The sequence below is a fragment of the Harpia harpyja genome (assembly GCF_026419915.1).
Source record: "Harpia harpyja isolate bHarHar1 chromosome 26 unlocalized genomic scaffold, bHarHar1 primary haplotype SUPER_26_unloc_3, whole genome shotgun sequence".
In the NCBI taxonomy this organism is placed as follows: Eukaryota; Metazoa; Chordata; class Aves; order Accipitriformes; family Accipitridae; genus Harpia; species Harpia harpyja.
The window spans coordinates 54,200-63,859 of record NW_026293175.1 but is presented as its reverse complement, the minus strand read 5'-3'; the positions used below and the strand labels follow the sequence as shown (position 1 = coordinate 63,859).

General features: G+C 71.8%; 1 protein-coding gene across 1 annotated transcript; it reads left to right on the top strand.

The window, feature by feature from the left end:
- Positions 1 to 3,697: 3,697 nt before the first annotated feature.
- On the top strand, positions 3,698 to 6,664 carry LOC128138006 (red-sensitive opsin-like). The gene is given in 7 exon segments (XM_052779277.1): positions 3,698 to 3,884; positions 3,989 to 4,285; positions 4,938 to 5,106; positions 5,199 to 5,205; positions 5,207 to 5,365; positions 6,112 to 6,351; positions 6,500 to 6,664. Coding segments are annotated over 7 exon segments (1,095 nt in total). The 5' UTR covers positions 3,698 to 3,775; the 3' UTR covers positions 6,614 to 6,664.
- The last annotated feature ends 2,996 nt before the right edge of the window (positions 6,665 to 9,660 follow it).

Sequence of the window (9,660 nt, the reverse complement as noted above, 5' to 3'; positions counted from 1 at the left end):
CCCACCCCGGGGCGGCGTGGGGCTCCCCGGGCGGTGGGGTGCCGGAGGGGGGGGACGCGCGCGTGGCTCCTCCGCCCGCCGTGGGGCAGCCCCACTGCTCTGTTGTACATACACCCCCCCCGCGCCCCGCTGTACCCCACGGCATTAAACACTGGAGATGCAGCCTCTGCCTCTGCACGGGGTGGGGGGGGTCCCCACGCCCCCCCCCCGGAGCCGGCCCGCGGTGCGGGGGGGGGCCGCGCGGGCCGAGTTCTGCTAGTAGTGAGCTTTTTGCCAACGTAAATAGTTCAGAACTAGCGGAATTCCTGTCGCACGGCCCCGGGGCGGGCACGGCCCCACGGCGACCCACGGCGGTTCACGGCGCCTCACCGCGGCCCGTCGTGCCCCACGGCAGCCCCTGATGCCCCCACGGCACCCCACGGCGGCCCGTGGAGTCCCGTGACAGCCCCGTGGCGCTCCACAGCAGCCCGCGGTGTCCCGCACGGGCCCCGCAGCACCCCGTCGTGTCCCACAGCAGCCCCACGGAGGCCCGTGGTGTCCCGCGGCAGCCCCACAGCAGCCCACGGTGCCCCACAGCACCCCACCATGGCCCGTGGCACCCCGGCAGCCACCCGTGGCATCCCTCAGCAGCCCCACAGCACCCCGCAGTGGCCACTGGTGTCCTGCGCCAGACCCACGGCAGCCCGGGGTGTCCCACATCACCCCGTTGTGTCCCACAGCGCTCCGTAACGCCCCACGGCAGCCCCGCAGCACCCCACTGTGTCCCACAGCACCCCATGGTGCCCCGTGGCTGTCCACAGTCTCCCACAAAGACCCCACGGCACCCCACGGCACACATCTTGTCCCACAGCAGCCCCGCAGCCCCACACAGTGGCCAGTGGTGTCCCGTGGCACCCCACAGCACCCCACAGCGGCCACTGGTGTCCTGTGCCAGACCCACGGCAGCCCAGGGCGTCCCACAGTGATCCCACAGCAGCCTGTGGTGCCCCACACCGGCCCACTGTGTCCCACATCACCCCACGTCACCCCACAGCACCCCATGGTGCCCCACAGCAGCCCCACACAGTGGCCAGTGGTGTCCCGTGGCACCCCACGGCACCCCACCATGTCCCGTGGCGTCCCTCAGCAGCCCCACAGCAGCCACTGGTGTCCTGTGACAGACCCACGGCAGCCCGGGGTGTCCCACAGCGGCCCCACAACACCCCACTGTGTTCCACATCACCCCATGTCACTCCACAGCACCCCATGGTGCCCCACGGCACCCCCACAGCCCCACACAGCACCCCACGGTGTCCCATGGCACCCCACAGCAGCCCTTGGTGTCTCACGGCACCCCACCATGTCCCGTGGCATCCCTCAGCAGCCCCACAGCGGCCACTGGTGTCCTGTGACAGACCTACGGCAGCCCAGGGTGTCCCATGGCACCCCACGGCACCCCACTGTGTCCCACAGCAGCCCACTGTGTCCCACGTCACCCCACAGCACCCCACTGTGTCCCACAGCACCCCACTGTGTCCCATGGCACCCCACAACATCCCACAGCACTCCACTGTGTCCCACAGCACCCCACGGCACCCCACTGTGTCCCACAGCACCCCACAGCGTCCCACAGCACCCCACTGTGTTCCACGGCACCCCACAACATCCCACAGCACTCCACTGTGTCCCACAGCACCCCACAGCACCCCACTGTGTCCCACAGCAGCCCACAGCGTCCCACGGCACTCCACTGTGTCCCACAGCACCCCACTGTGTCCCGCGTCACCCCACAGTGTCCCACAGCGTCCCACAGCACGGCACTGTGTCCCACGTCACCCCACAGCAGCCCACTGTGTCCCATGGCACCCTACAGCGTCTCACAGCACCCCACTGTGTCCCACAGTGTCCCACAGCACCCCACTGTGTCCCACAGCACCCCACAGAGCGTCCCACAGCACCCCACTGTGTCCCGCATCACCCCACAGCACCCCACTGTGTCCCACAGCACCCCACTGTGTCCCACGTCACCCCACAGCACCCCACTGTGTCCCACAGCACCCCACAGAGCGTCCCACAGCACCCCACTCTGTCCCGCATCACCCCACAGCACCCCACAGCGTCCCACAGCACCCCACTGTGTCCCGCGTCACCCCACAGCACCCCACTGTGTCCCACAGCACCCCACTGTGTCCCGTGTCACCCCACAGCACCCCACAGTGTCCCACGGCAGCCCCACGCGCCCCACATCATCTGCGGTGTCCCCACGGCCCCCCGCCGCGTCCCCACAGCCGCCCTACGGCACCCGTGACGTCCCCGCAGCCCCCCACGCCCCCCCCCCCAGCCCCACGGCACTTACCCGCCCCGGCTCCAGCGGGGTCCGGCTGCCCCCCGGGTGCTGTGGGGAGAGAGACAGGGAGTGGGGGGCACCGACACCCCCCACAGCACCCCCCTCATCCCGCCTGCCCCACACGGGGGGGGCTCCCGCCACCCCACGGCCCCGGCATGGGGCAGCCCCCCCCCCCACCCCTTTCCTCGCCCGAAACGGGGGTCCCGCACCCCGCCGGCGCGCCCCACGCGCTGCGCCCCGTTCTCCCCCGCCGCCGCCGCCGCCGCGCCCCCTTTTCCCCTCCCGGGGGATTAAAATTTCCAGTGTCCCCCCTAATCGGACTCCCCCGGGGCGACCCGAAAATCCCCGGATTAGGGGTGGGGGGGGGGCGGCTCCCGGTTGCGCCGGAGAGGATTAGGGTCGGGGCTGGGGGGCACCTTTGGGGCGACGGGCCCCCGGGGAGCACCCCCAAACCCCGCACCCCCTGCGGACCCCTGTCGGGATGGAGCGGGGCGACGGCCCCCCCGCCTTTGGGGCCCCCCTCGTTAATCCCCCCTCCCCAGCTGGGCCTAATTGCTAATTAAGGCTGCGGGCTATTTTTAAGGGTGCTGGGGCGAGGGGGGGGGGGGGTGGCCCCGTTCCCCCCGTGCCCTACTTGGCCCCGCGCCGCAGCCCCCCCCCGGTGATGTAACCGCCTTGGCCCCATGACCGCGATCTGTCGGGCCCCATGAGCGTCAGCGCCCCGACGCCGTGGGGCGGGAGGGGGTCCGGCACCCAGTTATGGGGCAGGAGGGGGTCCGGCACCCCGCCGTGGGGTGAGAAGGGGCCTAGTGCTCCGCTGTGGGGGGAAAAGGGGGTTCAGCGTCTTGCTGTGGGGCAGGAGGGGGTTCAACACCCCGCTATGTGGGGCAGGAGGGGTGCCAGCACCCCGCCATGGGGCGGGAGGGGGTCCCAGCACCCCGCCGTGGGGCAGGAGGGACCCCCAATCCCCCGTGCTGTGGGGCAGGAGAGCGTGGGGTCATGCCGCCCGCGGGGCAGGGTGCGGGAACGCCGGCCGTGCCGCGTCCCGGGGGGCCGGTGACGGCCGCGGGCCCTGTCCCGCTCCCCCACGGGCGCAGACCCCGGGCGGGGGGCTGGGGGGGGGGTGTGGGTGTCCGCTGGGCGCCCTCGTTAGCCAAACGGGCCGTCAGGAAATTGCGGGTGACGGGATTAGCCCTCGGCGTCAATCCCAATCAGCGCTCACCCCGGCTGCTCGGCAAAGCAGGCGGGTGAGGCCGGGCCGGGCCGGGGGGGCCCCCTGATCCCCACGGCCCAATTAAGGGATCAGGGGGGCTTTGGGGGGGACGGGGGGCTAATCCCGGGGGGGTGGGTATAAGAAGCGGGGAGCGGGCGGCGGGCGGCAGAGCCCGGCGCCGACATCCGCTCCCCCCCCGCCCGAAGGTCCTCGGTCTCCTTCCTCGGCTAGGCGGCATGGCGGCGGGCTGGGAGACGGCGGTGTTCGCGGCGCGCCGGCGGCACGAGGACGAGGACACGACGCGGGACAGCGTCTTCACCTACACCAACAGCAACAACACCCGCGGTGAGCGGCCGGCGCCGGCGGGGTGGGGGGGACACGCGCGGAGGTGGGGACGGCGGGGCGAGCGCCGACACCCCCCCCCCCTCGACCTTTCTCCGCCGCCCCAGGTCCCTTCGAGGGTCCCAACTACCACATCGCCCCGCGGTGGGTCTACAACCTGACCTCGCTGTGGATGATCTTCGTGGTGGTGGCCTCCGTCTTCACCAACGGGCTGGTGCTGGTGGCCACCTGGAAGTTCAAGAAGCTGCGTCACCCCCTCAACTGGATCCTGGTCAACCTGGCGGTGGCCGACCTGGGGGAGACCGTCATCGCCAGCACCATCAGCGTCATCAACCAGATCTTCGGCTACTTCGTCCTGGGCCACCCGCTCTGCATCATCGAGGGCTACACCGTCTCCGCCTGCGGTGAGACCCGCGTCCCTGCCCGGGGAGTGCCGGGAGGCGTGGGGCAGGGCTCGGGGTGCTGGGAGCCGTGGGGCAGGGCTGGGGAGTGGGTCTGTGTGGTGCTGGGAGCCGTGGGGCAGGGCTGGGGGTGCTGGGAGCCGTGGGGCAGGGCTGGGGAGTGGGTCTGTGTGGTGCTGGGAGCCGTGGGGCAGGGCTGGGGGTGCTGGGAGCCGTGGGGCAGGGCTGGGGAGTGGGTCTGTGGGGTGCTGGGAGCCGTGGGGCAGGGCTGGGGAGTGGGTCTGTGTGGTGCTGGGAGCCGTGGGGCAGGGCTGGGGGTGTTGGGAGCCGTGGGGCAGGGCTGGGGAGTGGGTCTGTGGGGTGCTGGGAGCCGTGGGGCAGGGCTTCGGGTCCCAAGACCCCCACATGGGGGCAGGACCACGGGGCCGGGCTAGGAGCCGGAGGGTGAGCCGCAGCACAGAGCCGTGGGGCTGAGATGTGGGGCAGGACCCGGGGGGGGCCGAGCGCCCCACGCCACAGCCCCGGCCGGGCTAGAGGATACACCGAGACCCCCGGAGCCGGGCGCCGAGGGGCCGTACGCCGTGGGGTCGTACGCCGTGGGGCCGTACGCCGTGGGGCAGCCCCCCTGACCCCCCCGCCCTTCTCCCCCCCCCAGGCATCACGGCGCTGTGGTCGTTGGCCATCATCTCCTGGGAGCGGTGGTTCGTCGTCTGCAAACCCTTCGGCAACATCAAGTTCGACGGGAAGCTGGCGGTGGCCGGCATCCTCTTCTCCTGGATCTGGTCCTGCGCCTGGACCGCGCCCCCCATCTTCGGCTGGAGCAGGTGGGGCGGGGGGGCGCGACGAGGCTGGGGGGGGGCAGGCGGGCCCCACGGCGGCCCCTCGCCCCACACGTCTGCCCCGTTCCGCCCCCCAGGTACTGGCCCCCACGGGCTGAAGACGTCCTGCGGCCCCGACGTGTTCAGCGGCAGCTCGGACCCGGGGGTGCAGTCCTACATGGTGGTGCTGATGGTCACCTGCTGCTTCTTCCCCCTCACCATCATCATCCTCTGCTACCTCCAAGTCTGGCTGGCCATTCGGGCGGTGAGTGGGGGGGGGGGGCGTCCGGGGAGCCCACCCCCACCCCACAGAGCTCCCCAGGTCTCCTCGAGAGCCCCGGGCAGCCCGTCTCCCCACACAGACCTGCCACAGACCCCCAGGGAGCCCCCCTGCAGCCCATCTCCCCCCCCCAGACCCCCCCGCAGCCCCCCTTGGAGCCCCTGTGGGGCCCATCTCCCCCCATAGACCCCCCCCCCGCAGCCCCCCAGGAGCCCATTTCCCTCCCCTAGACACCCCCATGGGGCCCATCTCCCCCCCACAGACCCCTGCAGCCCACGAGGGAGCCCCCCTGGAGCCCATCTCCCCCCCCCCACCCCCTTGCAGCCCCCCCATCTCCCCCCGCAGCCCCCTTTGGACCTCCTGTGGAGCCCATCTCCCCCTCCTAGACCCCTGCAGCCCCAAGGAGCCCATCTCCCCCCCCCAGACCCCTCTGCGGCCCCCCCCCATCTCCCCCCACAGCCCCCCTTGGAGCCCCCCTGGAGCCCACCTCTCCCCCCCAGACCCTCTACAGCCCCCCAGGAGCCCATCTCCCCCCCCAAACCCTTCTGCAGCCCCCCCAGGCCCCCTTGGAGCTCCCCCAGAGCCCATCTCCCCCCCCCCCGACCCCCCTGCAGCCCCCCATGGGGCTCACCTCCCCCACCTAGACCCCTGCAGCCCCCCGGGAGCCCAATCCCCCCCCCCCCCGCCCCGAGCCCCCCTCCCCTGAGCCCCCTCCCTCCCCTGGGCCGCAGGTGGCCGCCCAGCAGAAGGAATCGGAGTCGACGCAGAAGGCGGAGAAGGAAGTGTCGCGCATGGTGGTGGTGATGATCGTGGCCTACTGCTTCTGCTGGGGGCCCTACACCATCTTCGCCTGCTTCGCCGCCGCCAACCCCGGCTACGCCTTCCACCCGCTGGCCGCCGCCCTGCCCGCCTACTTCGCCAAGAGCGCCACCATCTACAACCCCATCATCTACGTCTTCATGAACCGGCAGGTGGGCGCCCGCGGGGCGACGCGCGTGGGGAAGCGGGATTCGGCGCGGCGGCGAGGACGGCGGCGGGGTCGGGGCGGGGGCAGGGCGGGGCAGCGGCGCCCGCCTCTGCCCTGACACGCCCTTCTCTCTCCCCTCTCCGGCCCCGCAGTTCCGCAACTGCATCCTGCAGCTCTTTGGGAAGAAGGTGGACGACGGCTCCGAGGTCTCCACCTCCCGCACCGAGGTCTCCTCCGTCTCCAACTCCTCCGTCTCGCCCGCGTAGGGCCCCCCCCGGCCCCCTCCCGCCCCCCAATAAAGGTTTGTACCCCCGGAATGGTGTCGGCCTGCCCCGCGACCTCCGCCTTCCCATCAGCCTCTGCGGCGGGGGGGGGGGATACACCCCCCCCCCCCAAGACCCCCACCGTCCCGGCAGCCCCCGGGCCCGAGGCCCGCGGACACGACGGCGTCCCTTCCCGCGGGGTGCGAAGGTGGGCGCCGAGCCCCGCCCCCGTCAGGCTGACAGCCAGTAGGGAGCCCCCCCGGGCGGCACGCCGCGCAGCTATTGGCCGAAGGGGATGTCAGTCTCGGGCGCACGCCCGCCCCGCCCCGCCCCGTTCCCGCGGACGCCGGGCCAATCGGAACAGGCGCGGCGGAGCGCCGCGCTTCCTCCAATCACGGGGGGGGACGTCACCGGGGAGGGCGGGGCGCACTCGGCACCGCACTTCCGCGCCGACGGGGAGGGCGAGCGGGAGGGCGGGCCGCGGCGCCAAGCGGCCAATCAGAAGGGGGCGAGGGAGGGGCGGCGGCCAATCCGGCGCGCCGGACGGGGAGAAGGGGCGGGGGCTCCCGTCGCCGTCAGCGATTTCAAACGGCGGCGGCGGCGGGGCGGGGCGGGGCCGCACCGGCAGGAGACGTCACCACCGCCCGGCGGCTGGCCACGCCCCGCCCGCGCCCATTGGCGGAGAGGGGAGGGGGCGGGCAGGAGGCGCGCGCCGCGCTCCCATTGGCCGAGAGGGGCGGGTTGGGGAGGGGAGGGGGGGGCACGTGCTGGTCGCGCGAGCGCCGCGCGCTGGCCGGCCGGGAGGGGGCGGGGGGGAGGTGGCGCTCCCTCCTCTGATTGGCTGCGGCGGGAAGGGGGTGCACGCGCCGAGCGGGTGGCAGCAGCGGCGGGGGGGGGGCGGGGGAGAGCGGTGACGCGGCGTCCCCGCCAGCGCCGCGCCCTGATTGGCGGAAAAGGGCGGGAGCGGCGCGCGCCCGCGCTGATTGGCGGAAAAACGGCGGGAGCGGCGCGCGCCGAGCCGTTAACGCCTGGAGTGGCGGGAACAGGTGGCCGCCGCGCGAGCGCTGCGCTCTGATTGGCTGAAGGGCCGCGGGGGAGGGAGGGGTGGCACGTGTGTGTGTGGGGGGGGTCGCTCGAGCGCCGCCCTCTGATTGGCAGAAAAGGGCGGGAGCGGTGCGCGCCTGCTCCGATTGGCTGAAAAACGGCGGGAATGGCACGTGCCGAGCCCTTAACGCCTGGAGTGGCAGGAACAGGTGGCTGCCGCGCGAGTGCTGCGCTCTGATTGGCTGAAGGGCCCGGGGGTGGGGCGGCAGCCACGTGGGGTGGCACAAGCCCAGCGCTCTGATTGGCTGAAAAGGGCGGGAGGGGCGCTGTCCCGGTTTGACCCCAGCCGTAGACTAAACCCGGTGCAGCTGCTCAGGCGCTTCCCCCCCACCCAGGGGGATGGGGGAGAGAATCGGGGGGAAAAAAACCAGTAAAACTCGTGAGTGGAGATAAGAACAGCTTAACAGAACAGAAAACAAGAAACTAGTAACGGTAACGCTAATAAAATGACAACAGTAACGATAAAAGGATCGGAATGTACAAATGATGCGCAGTGCAACTGCTCACCGCCCGCCGATCACCACCCAGCCAGTCCCCGAGCGGCGATCCCCCGCCCCCACTCCCAGTTCCTATACTGGATGGGACGTCCCATGGTATGGAATACCCCGTTGGCCAGTTTGGGTCAGGTGCCCTGGCTGTGTCCTGTGCCAACTCCTTGTGCCCCTCCAGCTTTCTCGCTGGCTGGGCATGAGAAGCTGAAAAATCCTTGACTTTAGACTAAGCATTTTTAGCAACACCTGCAAGCATCAGTGTTATCAACGTTCTTTGCATACTGAACTCGAAACACGGCACCGTATCAGCTACTAGGAAGACAGTTAACTCTATCCCAGCTGACACCAGGGCAGGCGCGTGCCTGCTCTGATTGGCTGAAAAAGGCGGGAATGGCATGCGCCAAGCCCTTAACAGGAGTGGGGCACGTGGGAGTCGCGCAAGCGCTGCGCGCTGATTGGCTGAAAAGGGCGGGAGTGGAGCGTGCCCGCTCTGATTGGCTGAAAAAGGGCGGGAATGGCGTGCGCCGAGCCTTTAACAGCCGGAGTGGCAGGAACACGTGGCCGCCGCGCGAGCGCTGCGCTCCGATTGGCTGAAGGGTCGGCAGGGGCGGTGGCGGCGGCGTCTGCCACGTGGGGGTGGCGCGGTCCGATTGGCTAAAAACGGCAGGAGGGGCGCGCGCGCCGGCGCCGGCGCGGATTGGCAGGAAGGAGAGGGAGGGGCGGGGGGGGAGCGGCGCGCCGTTTTCGGCGGGAAGCGGGAGTGCACGTGCCCATCGCGCGAGCACCGCGCTGCGATTGGCGGGGAGCAGCGGGGAGGTGGGGGGGGGGGAAGAGGCGCTCCGATTGGCGGAGGTGGCGCCCGGCCCCGCCCCCGCCGCCTGAGGGAGCATTGGCGGGAGGGGGCGCCATTTTGTCCCGGAGCCCGGCCGGGGCCGTGGGCTGGTCGGGGGTTTCTCCCCGTCTCTGAGGTAACCGAGCCCTGCCCGGGTTCCCTCAGCCCCGCCATGGCGGCCGGGGAGGGCAGACGCCCTGCGCGGCTGCCGGCGAAGCCCCGGCGGAGGCTGCGGTGCCGGGGAGACCCAGCTGAGCGCCTGGCCCCCAGGTGTGTGCGCGGTGGGACCGGTGCCCGTGCGGGCCGGGTGCGGAGGGGGAGCGGGCGCTGGGGGTCTGTCCTGGGACGGGACGGAGGGGTTCGGCGTGGGGGGGGGACACACAGGGGACGTGTCCCTCGAGGGACTGGGAGCACTGGGATCCTTGTGCTCCCAGACCGGTTCAAGGTGGTGGTGGGAGGATACTGGTTTTCCCTCCCCCAATCCAACTGGTCTTACTGGGGCTCCAATCGACATCTGGCATGGCTGGGACCGCCCCCCCCCGCCCCAGCCGAGGAAGGAGCCCAGGCATCCCGCCCCTGCCCGCTCTCCCTCTGCGTCCCCAGGGTCCCCCGTGTCCCCCGGT